Genomic DNA, 24,626 nt, shown 5'->3' with positions numbered 1-24,626 from the left:
TGACTTATCCATGATTTTGTTTCGACATGCTTGGACCTAAAGAAAAACAACATATTTTACTATAAGCTTTCTATTACTTCTTAATTTTTAGCTATATGGTTTTTTGATGTGCTCTAGATGTAAAAAAAGCAACATATAAATCACACATACACAAATGGAGTAACGCTTTCACAAATCTGAAAGTGTGTTTCAGACAGCGTTAAGGCTTTACCTAAAGTGTCTCTCAGGCTGGCACCACAGTGAGAGTTGCAAAAGACCTTCATTCCCAGTTTTCCATAACCCTCCCCGAAAGTGCAACATTGGAAGTAGCGAATCAGAAGCTAACCTCACCACTGTCAAAGGCGTTAGAATAAATGAGCTGTATTTGGAGTATGTTACCCTAGGCCTCATACTTTTACGTCAAGGTAGGGATCAGAGTACCACGTCTGTGGGAGTTGCACTTGAGGGCCCTCTGTCGGTGGAGCAGAGTACTGCACCACTCACAGCAGAACTATGCTATTAAAAAGTTGTATGACTCATGGACACTATTTTTTTACATTCAAGAATAAGTACAGATTCTTCCGATCCTACGTGGCTAAGTAAAACAGCCCAGATGTTTTTAAAGGATCATATCTGACTGCAGTGTGACAACACCTTTACAGAGTGGTTGAACATCAGCCCCGTTTGTATTCTTTAATAACACTTCACTCAAACTCAGATTACTCTTTAATGTAAAATCTTATTGTAGCGAGATCCTCGAGCCCCCCCCCAAACAAAAATGATAGTCCGGCATCTATTATGAACACTAAACGAAACGTATCTACACAGTTTCGTTCTTAATTTCAAAGCAAGGAAAGTTACGTAATGACTTCTTCTCAAACGTCTGTCTGTCTCATTTGCGTGGAGTTTTCCTCTGAACTTTCCGCCCACTTTTTCCAGTCACAGTAGAACGCTGAGGTTTGCCTGCGACATGATTGGTTGATTTGGGTCCGTTAGCTGAGCATGTGTGTGCGTGCGTGCGTGTGTGTGAGTGCGTGGAGGGCTTCATCATAAAACTACCGCCCTGACTGTCAGCTCCAGACAGTTCAGAGTCCAGACGCACAGCCGCCCGGTGGTGTTTCATTCCACTGTTCCAGCATGACCTCCGATATCACCGCAGGTGAGCCTGACGACTATTAGTTTTAAGTAGTGATCACGTGATAGTGCTCGTGGGCCCGTAACAAACCGCTGACACCTGTACCTTCATCAGAGGCTGTACACTATATTGTTATATTGTTCGAGTTCCTCACTAGCCTCATCCTTTTCTAATATACTGTATACACACACACATATATATATATATATATATATATATATATATATATATATATATATATATATATATATATATGAAAGTTATACTAAGAAAGTGAGCGCAGTTTTCTAAATCATGTAGCTTGCTATTTTTCTTACATCATGAGTTCCTATTTGTTGATACATTTTGAACAGATGACAGGATAAATTACACGTTGAAAAAAAGATTACTTGCTGCCGGCCGTCTTCTTTCGGAAAGTACCAGACATTGGCATTTTTTAATGTGTGTGTGTGTGTGTGTGTGCTTATATTTATCTTACTGCATCAAACGTTTGCTACACTTTTTGCTTTCTTTACCCCATAGGGGACTGTAAAAACTCTATCATCATAATCATAAAATGTGGTTAAACAGGTGTGATCATCTATTATTTAATGACATTTATTCAAGGAATGGGCAAAAGCATAGCACTTTGGATTTTAAATGTCATATTTATGTATCACAGTGAGCAGACCAGGTGTTTTACAGGCTATTAGATGTTTTTTTATGACTTATGTATGGGCTGTTAGGTTTACATTCACGCATCAAGTTATCGGATTCAACCCACTGACAAACTTCAACTGCATTTAATTTATTATAACCCAGGATACATTTGTTATTTCTTATATTCATAAATATTTCAGATATATTAGTTTTTGTTTGTTGGTTTAATTAAAAAATATATATGTGTGTACATGTCATTTTGTCAGGACAGACACATTTTGTATTTCTGAAAAGAAACTCGAGAACATTTTCTTTTAGTGGAGTAATGTGGTTTCCCTCCAACTGCTGTCACATTTTCCGCAGACTTTGAGCTGGAGTTGGGCGAGTTGCTGCAGGAGTTCCAGGATGTGGTGGAGGAGCTGAAGACCCCTTCTCAAAGCAAACCCCATGCGTACCAGCACGTCCTCCACGAGGCCAAAGGTCGCACAGGGCTCGGGGACGACAGCGGAGTCGAGGACTCGGACTACAGTGAGTGCCAAAATCATCATCACACTAAAACAATGCTGCTGTGATTAAGATGATATTTGCTTACTTAGCACGGGGAAGGAAGGACATTATTTAGTGCATCCTTTGCTGGAGAGTGAGGCTGTAGGGAGCTCCCATGGGTGCCCGTTGAGCCCCTTTATCAGCCCAAACAACCGCAGCTTGACACTTTCCATTTGCATGAACTAAGTGTTACAAGAGGACACATCACTGTACACTTCTATTAAAGTGGCTGCTTTGCTCATGAGAATAGCGGTGAACCAGAATGAACTGCAATTACGCATAACCCATCTTCCGTAATTGTCTGGAATTCTTGTGTGTGTGTGTTGCTGCTGCTGTTGTGCGTTCGTCGACAGTCACAAGATAAAAGTGTGTTTCTCTGTTCCCATGCGTCGTCATTATTGAGAGCTTTTTGGCCCCCGAACGTTTCAAAAGCTGACACTTGGGAGTCTAACAGAGAACACGCGTTTATCTTAATTTTACTGCATGCTATTATTATGTGAAGCTCCTGCATTGTTTTAAAGTTGTTGTCATGTTGTTGTTGATGTTCATTTACACGGGCTGGCCTTAGTGCTTGTCTTCTGTTTATTATCTCCGCTCACCCTCTCCTCTCCTCCCTCCTTGTCTCCCTCCCTCCCTTTCCCCCCAGGCAGCGAAGCTTCTTTGGGAAACAGTTTGAACACCAGCGAGGAAGAGCTTCACACAGCAGGCATAACACGGGCACCGAAAGGTACTAGAGGCGCCCATCAGCTTATCTCCATCCAGATAGCCCTCGTTCTTACAGTGATCACTATCACTTTTGCTCTGATCACTATCACAACCACACAAAAAACCCTTTACATTGGGCTGGGAGCTCTCTTGTTTTTCCACAACAACAGCCATTGACGTTGTGACGTCCCCCCCCCCCCCCCCCCCCCCTCCCCTCTATGAGAATCAATGAGAACTGTTTCATTTTCTTGCTCTGAAGACGACCGTTAGAATCAATGGATGCAAACTTGAAGGTGACATTCACTCCGCCTGTGTTTACGCAGAATCCCTGAAGATATTTACAATAGAGATCCTGGTCGGAGCCATCAAGCTGCCTGGGTTGTACAGCTTTATCTCAGATTGTAGAAGATCATCTGAAATCTTTAAAAAAAAATTTTTTTAAAGCTTCAGGTCCAAAAGCAGTTTCGTTCGAATGCAATTCTGTGATTTAGATTAGTTTTCAGCTTTTGTTCCAAAGGAAATACCATTAAACTGAGTTGCATTTCTCCACTAAAATGTTCCACTGCTTTTCTATAGTTTCTCAAATTCCTTTTCTTTCTGTCCTCTTTCTGCAGCCAAGCTGGGAGACACAAGGGAACTTGAGAGTTTTATCGACATGTTGGACCGGGAACTTGCAGGTGCATATTTAAGAGAATTGACCCCCTCCTACTCAGTCTTTTCTTTATTCCTTTAGCACTTATGCAGACAAGCCAGCAGGCAGCACTTTGTAATGGTCGCAGACACCCAGATAGAGTGCATGTTTTGTGACAAATTGAAAAACAGAGTCCCCAGTAGTAGCCACCTTGTTTCTCCCCTGTACTACTACCCCCCCCAGACACCCCACCACCACCATTTATCTCTGAGCACCTCTTGTCTGTAAATGCCATGTCTGGGGACTCAGGTGGACTATCTACCCAACCTTTTGTGATAATAACATACTTGACTGCATGAGCACCGTGATTCTGCTATCAGCACCAAAGCAGTGGTGTTTCTGAGGCCTGTGAACACATGCATGGTCCTGTACACACACACACACACAACCTCACACACACACACGCACACACACCTCAAAGAACAAAACATACATCTGGTGCTATCAGAGGTCTTAACGCAGAGAGAATAAAAGTTACAAAATTAAAATGTAACCCCTCCCCCTCCGCTGCATCTTTACATTTTTCTGTGTGTGTTAATATGCCGGTGCTTCCTCTTATTCTGGCTCCTGAGCTTTTGTCGTTTCCTCTTCCCCTCTCTTTTGCAGAGATGTGAACAGAAAGAGAAAGCGAGCCACGTAGAGGGGGGAGAAACAGGCCGGGGGCGACATCGCTGGCTATTGCAGAGCAGATAGGCAGCTCTACACCAGAGCAGATCTGACGAAGCAAATGCTCCCCTGGCTGCTCCAGGGGAAAAGGTTAACATCAGAAATTAAAAGGGCACTCTATTCCAAAATGCAAGAACACCCTGAGACCCCTGGCGACGCTGCGTCCAGCCGGCAAGACTACATCCCTGCAGCATCACATCCGAGATGTGAGACATACTCCAGGAACTAGACACAGCTTCCATCTGTCCGTCTGCACAGAGTTTAGAAAGCATTTGGTGCCACAATTCAAATTTAAATAAATACTATGCCAGCAAATACTTACATTTTTTTAAAGGAGACTGTTACAAATTACGGATGGCGCTTGGATTTTAATCTGTCCAAGGGGTTCAGATCTGTTGTGTAAATCAAATTACGTTTATTTGCTGACATTTCCAGTGTACAGTTCTTGTTAATATAAGTTTTTTTAATAAATTGTTGTACAGATTAATGCACATAAATAAAGATACATTTTGAATGAATTTCAAAGACATAGACATTTCCTTTTTGTTGTTGTCGATATATCTGATACATTCAATCTGGTTTCAGATTGAGTACAGAGAAACCGCTGGTTCTAAACACACATGCAATGTTGAAAGCCTTTCACTTTTCTGAAAAAAATACTCCTGACAGTAGTGACAACAAATTGTATCTAATGTGCCTCCACCTACAGTATCTCCTGAATTGACGGTCGCTACTGTCACACCACATGTCTTCGGAGCCCTTCATCCATTCTCTCTAGTTTGTACCCTAAGCTTCCTGTAGGTCTGTCCTGACTATGCTTTGAGTTTCACTTCTTCCTCTAAATCAGGAAACCCACAAATGTGGCTCAGACACCATGTGAAGGCAGCTTAAACAGGAAGTGCGTCAGCTGTGCTGTGAGAAACAATGCTCATTAAGACTTTGTGCTTTCATTCTTTTTGCGTGGGCTTTGACTCTGCTGTAACTTATTGCTACAAATCCAAGCATGTTCGGCTTTGTTTGAGTTGCCTGTAAAAGAGCATCTCGAACTTTAATAGCGGTGACTTTTCCACCATGGTGTTGTTGATATCCCGCTGTCATTCCCCTCCACCGAGTCTCATCAATTTACAGGTGTCTCCTCCCTGTTGTCAGAGCAACACTGCTTAGAGAAACAGACAAGGCCGAGGTGGATGTTGCGGTTGTACGGTGTGATTTTTCACTTGTGACTTGTGGTTTTACATTGAGTGACGTGCTGCATAATCCATCTGAAGAGTGCAAAATTATTTTTAGTCTGCTAAAGAACTGCCAGATTTCACTTCAGGATTAGGTTGAATAAGGATCCACAATCAACAGTAAACAATCTCTGAAGTATTTAGCTGCACAGTTTATTCTAATCCCACATAAGACTCTGGTTTCAGGGTGTTGAGAGCCAAGGAAAAGTATTGCCCTCTTGGAAATATCATGAACCAGCAGTATATATTGAATTGTCATTGTTTTCTCCTTAAAAATCCCTTGAAAGGTGTTTGATACAGCCCGTCATCTATACCACCAGCCCTGGTGATGTATTATAGTTAGACTGCTTGGGTGGACCTGCTTTTTGACTGGAAGGAAGGCTGGACATTCAAGATACTGTTTCCTGTCTGTTTTTGTCTCATTAAAAGACACTTTTGTTCAGAGAGTTCACTGCTCTGAACTCTGGCCCACTATTTAACCCTAGTGACGGGATGAGAGTTGGCGCAGGCTTGAGGAGAGAAGGGTATCGTGGTGAAAGCAAATTATCTTACAATTTGACATTACAGTAAAGCAAAGAGGAATAATTGGAACAGGGAGAGACCAAAGGGGGAAATGAGAGTGTTCAAACAATGGGGAAATACACAGGGGTGGTATAAAGTAACTTGCTCCTCCTGTGTTCTCTGTTCTACTTCGAGAGAGGCGAGGATTACTGATTGAGGCCACAGCTGTTGAGAATGGTAACAAACAAAGTTTGCTTTGACATGATGGAACTTCCCTCACAAACGAAGGGCACATCCTGCTTCTCAGAGAATGAATGTAAGAAAGCAGGAAATGTGACGGCGTCGTACAGATGAAACCAAAAGACATTTGATTGGAATTCTCCCTTTGTGTGTCCCGTGGTGGTTTTGTCCCAGTCTGTCTGAGGTTTGCAGCTCTGTATCTGGTCTGTCACTCAACATTGTTGACGCACTTCCCTGCTCTTATTCACACTCGTTTCATTGTACGTAAAGACTCGCCCGCTGCCAATTATGCTGTATGGTTTTCACGGTTTCACAAGCTCTTCATTGGGATCTGATTCTGAACTCCCCGTTGTTGTACTAATTACTACGAGAGCACTATTTGATTGGCAGGGCACCAAAGTAAGAGGCCAATATGTCAGCCAGTCGCCTTGTTTAGATAACAGAGTAAATGATGAATGAACTGAGTTCATTAGCTGATGAATTGGGAATGAATTAATGTTACGATGAGACAATGGATAATCTTGAGAGTAGATGAAGACATAATCACCTATAGACTCAGGCACTTTGGTAATAAATGTCACATCAACTTAAAATCTGGCTGGTTTGTTTTAAGCTAGTTAGCAGGCAAATGACGATGTAATTGAGTATAGCAGAAAGGAGACACTTGTTATTATCAGACAATGAGTAAGTGAAGCAGAGATATGGCCTGCGCAGTGAAGCTATCATGGCCTAGATGAGTGCAGCATGCGGAGCACGCAGCCTTCTGTCATCTGCCTGATGAGGGAACGGAGCGGCGCCTCTCTCCTGAGAGATCCCCAAATGGTCCAGGCTAACAACGCTCTCCCAAGGAATTAGTGGGCTCAACCGTCCAACACACACACGCACACACGCACGCACGCACGCACGCACGCACGCACGCACGCACGCACGCACGCACGCACGCACGCACGCACGCACGCACGCACGCACGCACGCACGCACGCACGCACACACACACACACACACACACACACACACACACACACACACACACACACACACTGGGTCTTACATAACTGAGGCCTGGATCAAGGATTGTGATCACTGCTTTGTTATTCTTGGTGGAGTGAAATAATATCCCTCATATGACACCACTGAGTTATTCATGTAAGCCATAAATACTGTAAAACCATTTCTTGTTTATTTTAATTTCATGACATAACAGGGCAGTAAACGACTGACGACAACAGTCTTGTATAGTTAAATGTTTGTATACTAATTAAAGAGTGTATATCAATGATGCAAAATCAGCATTTTGTGGTTGTAAACATATCATAATTAGGCATTTGAACAGTTTTTCTGTGTGTTTACAAAAATTAATGATGTTAAAAAAAAATTTCAAAGCATTAGGAAACATTATTAACTTGAAGTCCTCTGCTGGTCAAGTGAAATAGATCTTCAACACATTCATGGCTTATTTAAATATTTTTGTGGTTGCTGTCGTGTAAATCCAAGTCTCGACCTATAGTCCATGTAATTTCCTGTTTTTGTCTCTTACGCTCCAGACTTCATTGTATAGAACAGGAAACCAGTATGATTATTTTCAGAGGAGTTAATTCTTGAAGAATGTGACTCATCCAGCCTTCACTGGACTTCAAATGAGCCATTACATCACTGCTGACTGGGGATTTCTCGACACCACTTCACCCTTCCTCTTTCAACTCTGGCAGGCAATTTACTCAAATTAATTACTGAGTCAGAGTTTATCAAAGAGCTCAAATATTGTTCATAACATTCTTGGATTATGGAGCCTGTGTATTTTTAAATAATGTTACATTTAAGCTCTGGTTATATATTGAACACTGGTGAGAATAGGGAGTACAAACAGGCTGTGAGAAGATGCGAATGTGTGAATGGAAGTGGCAATGAACATAGCTTTAACAAATGGTCTCCAGTACCTCGTGGGCAGGAAAAACAATGTTCTTTATTGTATTGTACCAAGCTAGGAAGCTGTCAGTCACACAAGGACGTCTCAGTGCATCTTTACAGCTGTGACAATGTTTCCAGTGAAGCAGTAGTTTCAGGAGAGTGAATGGAAACAACATTTGTAAGATCCAAGAGTAGACCTGAGAGTTCTGACTGCCTTGTTGCTGAATTCTCTTATGTTTTTCAGTGGTGTGAACCATTTTTGTGGATACGTCTTTCTAATCGATAAGCTGTCATCTTTTTACCAAAACTAATAACACAACAGGTGCTCTCAATTTATTATTGCAGAGCGTGTGAAATGTATTTGTTTCTAGTTTGTATTATGCGTAAACACTTAAGGCAAACGTACCTGCATTTAAAAATATGGTGGGCTTCAAAGTAGATTCCCATCAGCAAAACTATTGCATCTTTAAAAACACATGTGTACAAGTTTCGTGAGGTCATTCAACTTTCTGATTAAGTTTGAACAATATCAGGGTCTATTTAGGTTAAAACATTACCATGCAATCATCTATTCAATTTGTCAGGAACATTGGAGAATTCACTTCACAGGACTAACATTTAGACATCACTGACAAATGAATGTCTCTGCCTCTTGGGGCAAAAATAAGCTTAACTTCAAAGGAGTGTTCCAGTAGTTTTCACATAAAAAATGGTGCAGATTTTTTTTAGGGAGTAAGCTCAGATATTGACAGTGGATTTGATCTGAAAGATCTGTGAAAAGCCTGGTAGCCTGGATTAGCACTTTCAATCAAATTGGTGCCACTGAAAGCCATTGTAATGTGATCTAAGTGATAGGATACTTTCGGGAAGTCCTCTGGGAGTCCTCTGTATTCTGTGCTAGAAAGGTCCACTGACGCAACCTTCCCCTGCCACCAGTAAGCCACATCTGAGAAAGGCATTAGTGGACTGCCATCTGATGGTGAACTCCAGCTGATGCAACTAAGAGATAGCGGCTTGGGTCTGGCCTCAGCTGGCTAGGAACGACTCGTCAAATATGGCTCTGAATCTGCAAGATAATGCTTTGAATAAGAAGAGCAGTTAGTGAAGCAATGAAACACTCTAGAAGTTGTGAATTCGGGCTTTGAAACCTCTTCTCCAATCCTGCTGGAAACTGGACCGACGGGTAGGAAAAATTAGTCGTCAAACAGCATCTTGTGGGAACAGGGTTTTCTGGACAGGAAACAGAATAGATACCATGTAGAGGCTTACAATGTGCTTGTTGCCCGCTGTTGTTACTTCTCTCACACACACTTAAAGCGTGCAAGCTTTATCCTCGGCAGCCCCAGCGGTATCTCCAAGCCATTCATCTTGCAGAGAGCAGATCATTATGTAGTCGACAGGCAGCTTTAGGCCGGTTGCAGGTGGGACTGCTTGTACTAGATGAACTATGGGCTGCTGCTGTTCTTTACTAGACCTCCATAAAAACCAAACCATCCCCTTTTACTGTTGAATACTCCATTACACTTGAGCTTGTTCCACTTTTACAATGCTGCTGCAGTGTGTTGCGCCCAAAGCTGCATTAAAGGACCAAGCTGGTGTTACTTAATCTTTTTTCTTTCTTTTTTTTTTTCATTTTTTTTTTTTACCAACAAATCCCATTAAAAGACCAAAACACAGCAATGAATTTATCCTGCTAACAAGTGCTGTCTGTGCAGCCACAGCTTGTAGCTTCTGCCTCTGTGCCACAGATCTCCATCGCCATCCAAAAACCATTAAAAACATATAAAACAGCAACACCTTTGGGTGATAATCTAGTTTATTTTGACACAACTCTGCAGCAGCATTTTCTCTGGACAGAAGCGCCATGTTGAGCCGACTGAACATGCTGGGGGATGTTGGCTCTTTGCTTTGCTAGTTTGACGAGCTGTGAGGAAGGAGCTACACTGTGTTTGTTCATTGTCATTAAAGAATATGTCACCAAATGCACAAGTCAGGCTCTTTTTATCTGTCTTTTTAATAGTTGTTGGACTGCAATGAGTTCAATGGCACAGAGGCACACACTACCTCTGGCTGTGAAGTCAGTACTTGTTAGCAGGATAAATTCATGGTATAGGTCTGTTGGTGGATTTGATGATGATACAATAAAAGATTAAATATGCTGGCCTTATTCTTTCATGCAAAAGCTGTGATTGTGTTTTTTTTAAACAGGGCGCTCAAATACAAGACTTAGAAATGCAAAACTCTCTATAATCATTTTGTTGAATAAAAAATATACAAAAACACTATTATCAGCACCAAACTTCCTGGTTTCACGCCCGCTGAAAGTGAATGTCATGTTCTATATTCATGAGAACCACAATAAGATACAGAAAGAATAGATATTTTATTTTTGATTACTCCAGTTTGCGAGATTATAAATACATTCTATGGACACAAACATAGAAGTAACAGGGCATCTTTAGTAATCTGTACAGTGACACTGAGATAACAGAGATTTATCATGATGTATTTGGGCTCATACACCATTGGCTTTGTTGTATCAGTTCTAGTGTCTAGTGACAAATGTGTGAGTATCTGGGTTTAATGCCTCCAAAAAAGCTCCAGCGCGGGTTGGCTCTTTTTAGGAAAACCTGAAAATATGACAGTGATTTGTCTATGTTCTGTGGGTACAAAAGAAAAATCGTCGAGAGAGGTTTTTTCACATGGAAATAATAGATTATCAATGTTTGACAGAAAATCAGAACGGTATCCCTTTAGAGAAAAACAGGCTATTTACATTTGAACTACACAAGTTTTGGTTCTTCTTGGCTTCCCTATAAGTAATCTTTATTAGCGTCTTAGTCAGCAGAGAAACATAGCAACTCAACTAAATGAGACCTTAAATGATTGGAAATGAGCAGGCAGTCCAGATTATGGCACTTACATATCGCAGAAGAAAGAGAAAATTGGCCAGTTGCGTCCATGTGAGAGAGAGGTAGAGCTGCTCAGATTGCATTTTTGTATGAGGAAAGATTTAACAAAAAAAACTGCATGAAAGAGGAAGGAGAGAATAAAGACGAAGAGAGAGCAATGAGGAGGAGGGAGAGGATGATGGAAGTAACAACACCTTGGCCACGGTAGAAATACAATTCTCAATTTTTGCACACACACACACACACACACACTTGCAGCTCTCTCCCAGCGGGTGGCCCTGTGTAATTTGGCACATCCATTTCCTGGGCTGGGTTTGTCTTCCGTGCTGTCGAGACAGGAGGCAGTCACAAACCCCATCGGGGTATTCCAGCCAATCCTTGAATGATGTCACTTTCAAAGCACACTCGACTGTGGAAAAGTGTCTCGCTCATAACTGTCCCATTTTTCTACTTGTGGTGATTCTTGTCATGGAAGGGTTGGTCTAATTTCATCCAGCCTCTGATTGCTCAAGGAGTTCGACCCCGTTTTCTCTCACTACACCACACCACTGCACTTTCCCTGGTCTTCCTCTTTGGTCTTGCACTTTATGTGGCTCTTCACAGGGCCATGTATCCCAGACCGTGTCCCTGAGGCCAACAGGTCTACCCCTTGCCAATACTCAGTGAAATCTGTCTGCTTTGACAGCATATGGGAAAATGACATGGCAAAAACCAAGTTGCCCTCTCATGATATTTCTTCCCTTTGATACTTCACTCTCAACGCCGCCACTCAATTTTAGCCCTGTGCCACAGTATGTGTGTGTGTGTGAATTGGAGCCAATGGAAACTGACCTCCCACCACTGCAGGCAGATCAAAAGAGGGGACTACTTTGATTTATATTCGGTTTTAAAGGTTTGGGTCACTCAAATAGCAAAAAAAGACTACATATTTATAACAAAAGATCTTCAGGGCTTTTCAGCCACATCCTGGCAGTCGACATCTTGTTTGTGGTGCAAACAGCATAACATTATTTTTTATCTCAACCCAACTGATTTGAATACTGAATATCATCTTTTAAGTTGATAAAGTGAACTTGTTAGCAAACAGTTGCTCATTTGCACATCCAGGAGCTCTATTCACTCTGTTCGCCAGCTGGTTTTCTGCTGTTGGTCAGGTAGCGTGCGGTGGAATAGTGTTTGTTTCGCTGAAAGCCTGCTGTGTCTTGAAAGGAAACGATGAGAGGAGTAAAAGGAACCACAGGTTGAAATAAAGTGGCCAGCCGTAAACCAAAACAATAATCTTAAAGATGGCAAAATGCTCTGTAGGACTGCATAACTATGTGTGGGTTCGTCCCTGATGATACACATGAGTCATTTGAACCATTGTTAGTTTAAAAATATTAATTGGTCTTTGAATAATTCAATGGTGTCCTTGTGACTCTGAATAATCCACAGACCTCACCGTGAACAGTTTTTATTGGAACTATTTTAAACCAAAAAGAAATGGGGGTTTCTTGTCTTCCTTTTTAGTTGTTGTTAAATTATGTATTTCAATGCTGTGAGCACGACAAACACAATTCCTTCAACTCCCATTGTATTCAGGTGGCTGCTGAAAGAGACACAGTTCTCAAAAGCGTGACAAATAAAAAAACTAAAATGTCTAGGTATTAGTACGTTTAAAAAATATGATGCTTTTAGATCATTTGGGTGAATGAATTCTCGAAGAAACATTCCAATTAGAAAGTTTTAAATCTATTTTGCAGTCAGGAGCTTTTAACAAAAAACTATTTTTGCTCATCAAACTGCCATCAATAATGTGTCATCTAAAAAACAACTCGGAGATCACATTTCCGCAAACAAGTTTAACTATTTGATTCGCCTAGATTGATATTATTAATTGTTTCTGTATGTGTGAGACAGCTCCAGGTAGAAACCAGACTGATTCTTTCTTAGTGGCTGAGGCTCAGCTGAAGACGGTAGCTAATTAGGTGAGGCCCATATATGGCACGACGAGCAAAAACGAGATGACTCATAAAGATCAGTCTCCAAGCAATTTCCCTCACATAACCCCGTCTCACTTTCTGCGACTGGCAGGATCGGCGAGCTGACCAGACTGTACTTCTCGCTCTGCTGCATCTCCAATCATTAAATACCAGGGAAAGTTGTAATGGAATACTTCATAAAAATGTTGAGGTCTACGTGCATGAGCTATCTAAGAATTGCAACACTGATCGAGGATCACTGGTCAGGTCGCATTACTGCACTTCGCCGTAGGAAAGGAGACAATATGTGTTACGCCAAGACACTTAATGAAAATTGCCAGTTTTACGCGCAGAATCAATAACTCCAGTTTTCTCCCCGAGAATAAAATATAATAGGATGCGATATGAGTACATCAAGGCAATCTTTTCACAATCTCCCATTGCTGCAGCACTACTTTGCATGAATTACAGTAAAATCTGGAGTTATGCACGCAGATAGGCCCCAAGCTGTTAGCCTGTTTTTCTCAAAGGCTTCAGCAAGTTAAGAGGAGAGAGGGAGGGGGAGTAGGAGGGGAGAGAGGAAGGGGGAGGTAGAGAGGAAGTCCTGGGGGGAGACTTGCACTTGCTGTAAGAATGTTTCTTTTTAACTCATTCAAAAAGGAAATAATAAAAAAGTCATAAAAGGGAGGAAAATAATTTTGATCAAGAAAAGAAAAAAGTTTTGTAAAACTTTATATTATTCTTTTTTTTTTTTACAGTTTTAATTTGGCACATGGCACAATCAGCATGTATGCATCTGGTATACATAAATAAATATTAAATATTTTATACATAAATATACATATAGAGCTCTTACAAAGACACCTAGAGAAGTCTTAGCTTTTGAGGATGTTTCAAATGACAACAACAAGACATCGAAATTATTTGTGTTGGTGCTTTGTAGTCTGACCATTGTTTTAATTGTTTTGTAAGCCCTATACATATATGTATGTATGCCCATATTTATATATATATTCAAAGAAATACAAGTGTGCACTGATGGAGGTTTATTCAGGCCACTGTCTGCTTTTGAGGAGGAACTCTTACAAAGTCAATGGAATCATGTCAGTTAGTTCAGTTGAATCTTTAGCTATTTTTTTCTCTTACACGTAAAATAATATATTTATTTTGTAACCTTTAAGCAAAATTAGACATATATAACTTTGAAAATAACGAAAGTGCTATTTTGCGAAGACATACACCCAGAGACGCAGCAGAAACACTGCTGGTGGTGAAAGAAAATCAACAACATGAGAAAGTACTCAGCCCCCACCCCCCTCCCAAAAACCACATTATACAACCTACAAACAAAAAACAGGTGCAACGACACATGCGCGCACACACACACACACACACACACACACACACCCACACTCTCTCTCTCTCTCTCACTCACACACACACATACTCACTCGCTCGCCACTCTTGCAAGTTCCGACAATGAGTCTCTTCCTGTATCTTAGCCTCGCACGCTTGCGCGCAAGGAACGAGAAATCATTTTCACATGCACACAAACACACAGGTGCTCTAAGCAGCATGTGTACGTGCACACTTTGTGGAGATATCAGATAGCTTAACAGATAAATTGGCTGTAAAAGATTCACTTTTTTTCTTAACAAAACAATCACAGTAACATAGTATTTATCTCTGCCTTCTCATCTCCCGGCAAGAGCTGTCCCCGACAAATCATTTATATACGAGATTTAAAAAAAGATAACACCATTTGTGTGGCTGCTGTGTTGGTACACAACAGAAAGAAAAAAATGAGCTGCTCAAAATGGGTTCAAAATCTCTACATCTGCATATCCTCTAGGTTCCCATCCCTGGATTCAGTCTCTCATCTTTGAGTCATATCGGTTTCTTACACACTCCACTTGGAATAGTCTCAGGGAATAGAAATAATGACAAAAAAGAACAAGCTTTGTAAGGCATTGAAACGTAAAAGAAAACAAAGAAGCAATTAAAAACATTTGCGAATATTGACATAGAGGCCATTGTTCGAGATGTGTCTCCCGCAGGAAGAAGGGATGGGAAATAAAAAGCACTTCTCTTTGTTTTTGTTATGAATTCACGATAAGTGTTGATATCTCCTTAGTCTGCTTAAAAAGGCTTTTAAAATGATTATTTTAGAAAAAAACACTGCAGAAAGACCCCTCCCCGATCAGGAGAAGGGAAGCAGTTTGATTTTGGCAGCTCTGCACAACTTGACATCCATAGAGAGCTTTCAGCAACTCTCCTTGTAGTAAAAGTCTAGTTAAATCTCTTCACGTTTTAATCCGACTCATGCCCTTCCCTTCCCCGCCCCTCCCCCTCCCTGTGATATTTATAAAACACAATCCTCGCCTCCGTTCGTTCATCCTGCTTCTCCTCCTCCACCACCACCGCAGCCTCCTCCTCCTCCTCCTCCTCCTCCTCCTCCTCCTCCCCCGCCTGCACGGGCTGCCCCTGGCCTCCTTAAAGCTATACGCGGGTGGTTGAGTGGGAGTGCGGCAGGCCGGTGGAGTTGAAGCCGGTTGTGAAGGTGTTGTAGGGGTGCAGATTGGGCATACCCACAAGGGAATTGGGGATCATGGTGATGGTGTTAGGGGTCATTAGGGGAATGTCGTCCGGAGAGCGCCGCAGAGTGAGCGTGTAGTCGGGCAGCGAGGCCAAGCGCAGTGCCCCCTCATTGCTGTTCCCCGCCTCGCACTCATGGTGCGTCTGGTTCATCTGCAGCGACATGATCTCCTCCTCGGGCGCGTGGTGGCCAATGTCGTTGGAGGTGGTTTGGCGTTGCGGGCTGGGCTGCCCGTGGCCGGAGTCCTGCCGCCGCTTGTCCTTGCGGTAGTAGAGGGCTGCGAAAGCCAGCACATTGAGGAACAGCAGCGAGGCTCCCACAGCAATAGTGACACTGAGCTCTGTGGAATAATCCCGCTGGTTCTCCACCACTAGCGGCCCCGTCTCCTCCTCGTCATTCCAAGAGTCTTTGTCTTCACTGTTGTAGGCCGGGGACATGGGAGGCCGCTTGGTGTTGAAGGGCCAGGTTTTCCCATTGGGCCTCTTAGTGGACAAGGTGTTCTGGGTGGTCTCTGGCGGGGGCACTTTGGTGGTGGTGGAGGTGTAGTGGAACATGTCGTGGAGGTTGTACAGGTGGGGCACGAGGTGTTTCCAGAAGGCCACTTTGGTGGCACGGTAGTGGTCCCGCACGCGTGGCTTCAGGCCGATATGCAGGTAGAGCTGGTCCTGGGGGTTGTACTTGGACCAGGCCACCTCTTCAAAGCGGTTGGCCTTGGTGTGGATGAACTTGGTGTCTTGGGGAACTGGCTTGTTGGGATCCCTACAGAAAGAGAGTTGAAAGACGTGGTAGAGTGTTAAATGAGATTCTGACAGTACATTTAATTATTCATGCTGCCACATTCATGTGGGAATATGAAGACCATGAAAACACTAAGAACAAAACATAACAGTAGCACAGCTTAAATTTGGGTGCGAACGGAGTTCAGCCACCACTGGAGAATTTATTGATAATGCTTGGCAAAACCCACAACAGCGAAAGCACAAACCCACAACGGCAACTAACAGGCTGCAGGTAATAATTGGCCAATGTGTGTATGGTGTGGTAAATATTACACTTTCTGTAGCTGCATCAACAGACACTGATTTCTATTTGTTTCCCCAATCCACTTACATTGTTGTTTGTACCACAAGATCTCCATACAGCCCGACCTCATCCCCTCTCAGCGACCTCTGTGTGGGCGTAATGTGTCTCAATGTCTGTCTCATCCTCCCCTATCCTCTTACCCCAGATGTTGTTCTAATTTCCGTTCAGATGCAGCCCACCCACAAAAACCAGGGCAGAGGCTTTTAAAGTAAACACATATGAATAAGTCAGCATGCTTTAGGGCTCGCGTCAGGAGGCATCTTGATGTTGATAATCCAACGCTGGTGGAGCCCCTCTGCTAATTGCTTAGGGAAGGCAGCACAGTGTGCATTGGCATCCAGTGCACCGATGTAAAGTGGACCATATTAATCAAGACACTAAGAGGGAACTGCAGAGGAGCGTGTGTGGTTGAATATAAGGATGTTTGTGTGCGTGTGAGACTGAGAGCGAGAGTAAAAAGATATGTGTGAGAGTGTCTGTGTGTGCCTGAGCGAGGGAGAGAGAGAAAGAGGAAAAGAGAGAGAGATTTTCTGGATGCAGTACTTCTTCTGATCTACAGAGCTCACTGTTTCACCTTTCAGTCCTTTGACATGTTGCTTCAACACCGGATGGCCACCCATTTCAATTACAGTGAAACTATTGATTTATTGAATGAATTACCATATAGCAGCATCCCACAATCACACAACTCTATGTTGCCATACAATGTTGGGAGTGGGAGTTTTGCGGCTCTTTGCTATAGCATATTACTTTCTATAGCAAATTACTTTCTGTGAAAGAACCAGAAGAATAGCGCTGCGGCCTTTAAAACACAAGAGTTGATGTTGGAACCGAGAAGTTAAAACTGTATTGTTGGAAGGAGGCAAGGATCTGCACAACATTTCTCTAAATGTCTGAAATACCCCCTTTGTGGGTCTGATATTGAAGTCAGTGGCAAGCAAAGTTCAAATTCAGTTCGGGGTATGGGGATATGATGCCTACAGTGTTTTTTTGGCACAGGCTATAAAAACCTCCAAACACAGCCAAAAGAATTAAAAGCCATGCCAGAAGAATTCACCCTCCATCCTCTCTCCTGTTCGTTCCTCTGTTGTCATTTTTTTCTTTTTCAGGTCAGTGCTTCTGGGAGAGGTGGGAGAGAGTTAGAGAGAGAGAGAGAGAGAGAGAGAGAGAGAGAGAGAGAGAGAGAGTGAGAGAGAGGTAAAACAAATTGAGATGGTTGGAGCTGAATCCCTGGCCAGGGCCGGTGTCAGCAGAGCAGCCCGTAAATAACCTCTTTTATTAGGCCCGTAATGATCCCCAATGAATATTGACAGCCAGGCTATGATGACTTTGTAGCTGAATATCAGTAATTAAGTTTCAAAGGAGTGGGTGGTGGAGGTAAGGTCATATTGATCTCCCTGTGTGCAACATGCCAGAGAACAGGACGTCAATGGAGCAGCCTGAGACGTGGTTGTCTGCAGCCTGCGTGCTTCATGAATTTTCACAGCAGTCTTGTGTATGCTGTCACACACACGCGCACACACACGCGCACACCTGCACGCGCATGAAAGCAAATTGTCTCCCCCTCGCTTTCTCACACACGTATACATGCACGCACATGACAACAATGATGGGGGTCAGAGCAATCTCAGTTAATGGTAATTCCGTGCATTTCCATAATACTACAAATGCTTTCTTTTCTGGAGTGTCTATTTGCCCAATTGTTATAGCAAAAATATTGAAAAGGTACATGGTCGGATCTCACAAAATAATCAGTGTGTGCAGGGAGCAAAGAAGCGGTGGCGTGGAGGAGTTAGAAAAGCTCTTTGGTGGCTGGCTGGTTCAATGCAAGTGAAGATGAATAATTTAGGGAACACAAAGAAATCAATGTGGCATCTTTAGTTAATTTGATTTGCCGCATTGGAGAACAACTGGCTGCCTTATCTAATTACACACACATATGCTTGGGTAATTGTTGCAAAGTCAATAGTAAACAGGCTACATTCCTTTGAACAATTTCTACCACCGCTGCTCAGCTCTGGGCTGCATGCTGGCTTTGAAGTCCTGCCCTGAGCTGTAGAGTCGGAGAGAGTGATCTGAGCTCGGTCTCCGCTGCTCCATTTGGTGAGAGATACCAGGTTACCCTGCTGCATTTGTACTGAGGCTTACTGGGCGTGTGTGATGCGCTGTAGTCAGATCCACTTTATAATGGTTCCTGTGTGTTGCGCGCGCTGCTGTGTTTTCCATCTGAACGTGGAAGAAATGGTGATGTAATCATTGCTGACGTTTTAGGTGTTGGAAATTGTATGTGGTTCAGCTTTTAACTGTTCAAAAATAATCCAATCCAATAGTTTTATGGTGAATAATGCCAGACTGAAGCTGACGATCTATAAATCTTACAGGTCTTTTCCCTTGCATGGGAGGACTAAAAACAAGAATAACGTTGGACATAATTAAGAACAGCAAAGCACACAGACTTTCTTTGCAACAGTCACAATGTGACACACAAAAAAATACAAGCTCCACAAGATATTGTTGTGTTCACACTTTGTAGATAATAAATAAATAAATAAATAAGGAAGGGTTGAGGCTGTGATACCTACACTGTGCAGTGTCTTAATCTCTACAGTGAGCTCCATGATCGTGTGTTTGGGATCTGGGCTCTTATTGCTTTAAAACAATATACTGACTATGAGGTCAACTGGTCGCAGCTGAATACTCAGAAATACAGACTGAATATAATATAATTAAATAGGCCGGAAAGAGAAGCTTGGCGATAAGATATCAACAGTCTGCTGATCTTGATGGGCTGAAGACTTTTAGAAGCCACTGCACTGTAAAGAGTTTTTGTTAAAGATCAACATAAATCAAATGAAAACACTTATCATTATCTTAAGCTGCAAGCCGAACTGAAGAGGTGTAAAGGGTACGAATACAAAATAAAAGGCTGCTTTTGCTTCACCTGTTTGCCTGAATAGCCTCAAATTACAGAGGCCATTTGAACCTCCTGGTCATAATTTCACATTCAAATATTTCCACCAGGATAAAACGCTGAACACTGCGTCGCTGTCAAAGCACTTCCCCGAGCTCGCTGTATGTGTTCAGCTCTATTGCAAACGCCTCGTTGTATGAACAGCCCTGGCATTATGTGGTGTTCGTGGTCCTGTCGGGCTCTCAGAGCTCCCCTGCATTAGCTGATAGCCAGCCTCCTGTCAGACCTCCCACTTAATCTGGATGGTCATTGGAGCTATGGCTGGACTCCCAGGCAGAGGAGAGGGATTATTACACCCATAAAAGCAGGCGTTTAATGGCCTTTCAGATTTCCTCTGATGTGTTCATATGGCTGCAGAACTATAAACCATCATCTTCATCTCCCCCTCAACCCCCCTCTCCCCTCGTGATGACCTGCTGACCCCTGCTAACCTTGGCCTGCCATGCGTGTTTAAGTGCTCCCATGTGTTTGTATTTGAGATTGTCTGGGAGTTTATGTGTGTGCTCTCCATCTCCTGTCTGTCAGCTTGTGCACATGTGTGTGTGTGTCTGTGTGTGTGTGTGTGTATGTGTTTGTATTTGTGGCATACTATGCTGTGATGACCTCTGGGGCCACATAAGAGCAGCACTTGAACACAAGACATGTCCCGTTTCACAAAACAGTACATGCCGTGCAGTGTTGATGACGAGCCTCTCCAGGCTGATGGGAGAAAGAAGTCTTCTGTAACTGTTAAACTGCTCTTCTATAAGATGCTGCAGCACCAGGGTGACAGACACAACTCCCAGCTCTACCCACACGTGTGGCAGAACGGGGGGCCTGAGCTCATTACCTATTCTAAGCCCTATCTTTACTCACTGATGTTAAAGGTAGATAAGGGGGAAGAATGACTATCATTTTCTTTCTTTTTTCATTCTCCATGTACCTCCTTCCCCTTCTCATCCTGATGTAATTTGAAGCGCTTGAATGATCATAGACCTAGCCATCACCAAATCTGAAAAGACACGTTGAGGCGCCCTAAGGCAGGAGACAAGAATCTATTTTCACTACACTCAGGGTCTCTGAATTTGCAGCTGAGTATAGCTCCCATTATAAAACAAGAAAAACGCATTAATTCAGTGGCACTGATGCTCATTTTGCGTAGCTGCTAACATATGCAAAGTTGAAGCCTGTTTTTTTTTTTTTTTTTAAGTTATTGTTGTTACTGTTGTGAAACAAATTCATCCCCTGAAGTTGTTTATCTACTTACCAGGTAGCACAAAGTAAGCAGCTAATTGTAATTTCGAACTCCAACAGAAGGTTCCCAACACCTCTCGCTGCATTCTGTGTACATTTTTTATAAATACACTCAATCTAATTCTCTTTGTAGACTTGGTCTCGGCTCGGTGTAGGGGGCAACTTCAGCACTGAGCGGGCAAATTATCAGGCTGTGCTCTTTTACCCTTCATGTGGTTGCACGCTGGGGCAGAGGGCTGACTGATGCGTGGTTCATATTTAATGGCAGCCTCCGGTTCAGCAGGCTAAGTGATGCAGGGCGAGGCGCTGTGACTTTGGGGCGTGCAGAAGTGTTGGAGGACACAGCTCTCGGACCACTCCTTATTATGGATGCCATTGATTGGTTTGATTAGATGAGTGGCATCAACCAAAATGCCTCCCACACCTTCCTTGCATCCCCATTCTCCCTCTTTAAACCAATTAGCAGCTTTCTACCTCTATCTTCTAATGTTTGTAACTTACAATTAGTAAATATCGCCTTTTTAATCTGACAACAACACACACATGCAGATCTATTTCCTTTTCTCCCCCTGCGGCCCTCCTCTCATTACATGCAGCACACAGCATGGACACCGATCAATGGCAACCAGGCCCCTTAACAAGCCACACCACTTCCTTACCTTCTCTAATGCAAATCAAGATATTGGCTATACATCTCCTATCAAGTGAGTGCCTATTTAATGGAGTAGCTAGATGGCTGTGCTGTTCCACAATGCCAAACATTCACAGACTCCTGGTACAGGTTGAGTTGGTCTTAATGAAGGAAGCTGAAGGGAACAGGGGATAATCTGGAGCAAGGACAAGAACGGGGATCAGGGATGAGTGATGTAACTACGAGACAGCTGGGGTAAAAAAATTAAATAAAGAAAAAAAGGCTAAAAGGAGTGCGTGAATGAGGTCAGACGGGAAAAAACAGTTGATGTATGCATCGTTAACCCTACTGAGGAGGGGTGTGCATTTGATAGACGGGAGGAGAACAAAAATAATCAACTTGCAGGGTTGTAAATCAAAGCGCTGGCTGTTTAACTGAACTGTGGACACACTGTAGTTACTTCTATCTGCATTTGTTTGGTTCGACATCCGTTGTCACTAAAGACAAAGCAATCAATACTGCATATGTTAGCTCATGTTGTAAATGTAAAACATAAGTAGACTTTCTTTTCTTTTTTTTAGAGATTAATGAGGAAAAATATTCAACACATGACAGCGCTCTGCTCTTTACCTACCTAGCAAGGCCCCTGCGCAGCATGGGGCACAGCTCACACAGAACAGGGGAAATGAGCACCAGCCAGCAGGGAAAAAAAAAGTAGTGGGAAGATGGACCAACATATTTATAGCACTAATGATATATAATGATTGATCTTTTCTGGGGCTTTCATCAGTCTGTCTTTTCTGAAGTGTTCTGCCAGTGTTTTCGTGTATAGTTGCGCTGCTGTGCTTGCATTTGTGTTCGAGAAAGTATGGAAGTCGCAGGATGTGGAATTGCTGCAAAACTTTTGGAGAAACTGTTCAGAAGAAGTTGTTGTGGCAATAAAGCGCAGGCAATCTTTGCCTGTCAATAGTAAAACAAATGTTACAGCCAGAAAAATAACTCTGAGCTGAGTAAATCCCCAGCTTCTGAAACATCCCGAACTCTCATGGTGTAAACACGCACTCTCTCAATCGCACTCACACACACACTAAGAAGATTTGACAGCATGCACTCTCTGTATGCTTTTATGCTTCACTGACACTGATGGGGGGGGGGGGGGGAGAGGGGAAGGGGGGGGGGAGGAACGAAGCGTATGGGCAGGGATTTGCCCTGTAAAGATGACACATGAGAGCCAGGGACAGAAAGAGCTTTGGGGGCAACGCTGCTATGATATACACTGTTGACATGCAGTCCAACTGTCTCACATCATGTCACACATGTTTCTACAGACAATTTAGAGAGGGGCAGGAAGTGCAATCTGGGTCAGTTCATTACGAACATCTGGAAGGGGAGCGAGAGCTGCTTTAGAGATATAGGGAAGACGATGTGCGAAGGCAAAGGGAATTCAACTGTCTCTTAATTAAAAGGATGTCCTCTCGAGCCAGACTGGGTTGGGTGGTATTGGGGGAAAGATCTATATCCCTAGTGTGGTCTAAATGAGGATGATGAACTTCAGAAACTATAAGAAATATCTCACATCCTCAATGCCGCCACCCACAGCTGAGGCATTGATGGTAGAGTCCTTTATTTGGACTGGGGTAAAATTACCCTTTGGAGCAGCATGGCTGAGTTTTCTATTATCCAGGAATCTAATCCCAGTCTTTTTACCATCTGAGTGCCTAATTGTGGTCTGTAACCCCCCAGTCTAGAATTATGCCAAGGATACTACCCTTTATGTACGTGATGAGGTCTAGAACCACTTTGCGCTCCCACAACTCTGCTTCTATGGTCTCAATAAATCAGTGATGTGGAAATCTACAAAACTGACATAGGCTAGACCCACTCTACTACGTTTCCATTTTAAAATGCATATCTTAAGTATCAAGCACAGCCTGTTATTATTAAAGAGTATTATAATACTATGGTGTATTTTCTGTAACTAAGCATCCAATCTACTTCCTGTTTACACCGGCACGCGCATGCCTAGTGCACGTGAATAGACATGTGTTATGTACGGATTAATTAGAAAACGATGCTGAAACGCCCATGTGGACAAGCTCGTTTTTGTTTTAAAACCCTGGTTTTAAATGAAAAAGTATTAGTGTGGATGTAGCCATAGGGTCAGGAGTGAAAGTGCTATTTGTTTTTTTACTTTTGCTGCTTGCAAGGTTGAAGGCCGGGTCAGGGTTATGGAAGGCTTCCTGGCCAAGGCATTGTGATGAGTCAGAGTGGTTGTGGGTAAGACAGGCAGACTGTCTATCATCATCTATGAGGATTCATTTCACTGACGTTGCAAGATCCAAGTTGAGAGTGATTCAGTACATAAGCAGCGTGCATTGTTACCTTGAGGCCTCAAACGTTTCTCATTAAAATTAAACACACTCGCTCTTCTTTAAGCAGCAGATAATATTCTTGAAAGGACAAGGAAGAAAAAATCCATCTGTATCTACAAATTGCAGCCTTGTATGTGTTGACACAAGATGGTTGCCTGGCAGGCAGAGGAGACAGCTGTTTAGTCCCAGCATCACTGATGGACCTCAGAGTTTTCCTTGAGGAGCCGAGATCAGTCCATCTGCACTAGTCTGCCATTAGCATTTCAAGGAACTAGCGGAGCCGGCGGCACGGAGCTCAGCCTATCAGACAGACAGATGTAAATGCCACCTGATTGGACAGCAGATGATATAGAGACAGATAAAAAACAGAACAAGATTTCAGATTGCTTCCCATTCAGGATGGGATCAATACCTCTCTTGCAACAGGGAATGACAAATACAATTTCCATTGTTGGAAATGATTACTAGTAGTCATACAAAATGGCCAGGCTTTGTGATGGGTGGGGGTGAAATTGAGCATTGTGGGAAGCGGGACTCACCCAGGGCACGGGTGATCGACTGGGTCCACGCTGAGGGAATCGATACCACTGAGGGCAAGAGTTTGATATGTCTCCCTGATAAGTCTCTG

At 42.9% G+C, this 24,626-nt stretch overlaps 2 protein-coding genes across 11 annotated transcripts in view; one reads left to right on the top strand and one right to left on the bottom strand.

The window, feature by feature from the left end:
* Positions 1 to 994: 994 nt before the first annotated feature.
* On the top strand, positions 995 to 4,879 carry si:dkey-27i16.2 (regulator of cell cycle RGCC). The gene is made up of 5 exons (XM_034543337.1): positions 995 to 1,138; positions 2,117 to 2,281; positions 2,946 to 3,026; positions 3,619 to 3,681; positions 4,302 to 4,879. The coding sequence occupies exons 1-5, from the start codon at positions 1,117 to 1,119 to the stop codon at positions 4,307 to 4,309; spliced, it is 339 nt and encodes a 112-aa protein (XP_034399228.1). The 5' UTR covers positions 995 to 1,116; the 3' UTR covers positions 4,310 to 4,879.
* Positions 4,880 to 15,611: 10,732 nt separating this feature from the next.
* nlgn3a (neuroligin 3a) overlaps positions 15,612 to 24,626 on the bottom strand; it is a 91,131-nt gene continuing 82,116 nt past the window's right edge. For all 10 annotated transcript variants that reach the window (XM_034543320.1, XM_034543321.1, XM_034543317.1 and 7 more), the window contains one exon: positions 15,612 to 16,467. In XM_034543320.1, coding sequence (XP_034399211.1) covers positions 15,612 to 16,467 — 856 coding nt within the window. The remainder of the gene's footprint in view (positions 16,468 to 24,626) is intronic.

Source organism: Cyclopterus lumpus, chromosome 10 (assembly GCF_009769545.1).
Source record: "Cyclopterus lumpus isolate fCycLum1 chromosome 10, fCycLum1.pri, whole genome shotgun sequence".
Classification (NCBI taxonomy): domain Eukaryota; kingdom Metazoa; phylum Chordata; class Actinopteri; order Perciformes; family Cyclopteridae; genus Cyclopterus; species Cyclopterus lumpus.
Note: the sequence above shows the minus strand (reverse complement) of the source record. Positions and strands in the feature narration are given on the sequence as shown.

What these genes read in the sequence shown, in the direction of transcription:
- si:dkey-27i16.2 (XM_034543337.1), top strand. Translation starts at nt 1,117, where the DNA reads ATGACCTCCGATATCACCGCAG. An exon ending in GACCTCCGATATCACCGCAG is followed by an intron (nt 1,139 to 2,116) that starts GTGAGCCTGACG and finishes CATTTTCCGCAG; the next exon opens with ACTTTGAGCTGGAGTTGGGC. An exon ending in AGTCGAGGACTCGGACTACA is followed by an intron (nt 2,282 to 2,945) that starts GTGAGTGCCAAA and finishes CTTTCCCCCCAG; the next exon opens with GCAGCGAAGCTTCTTTGGGA.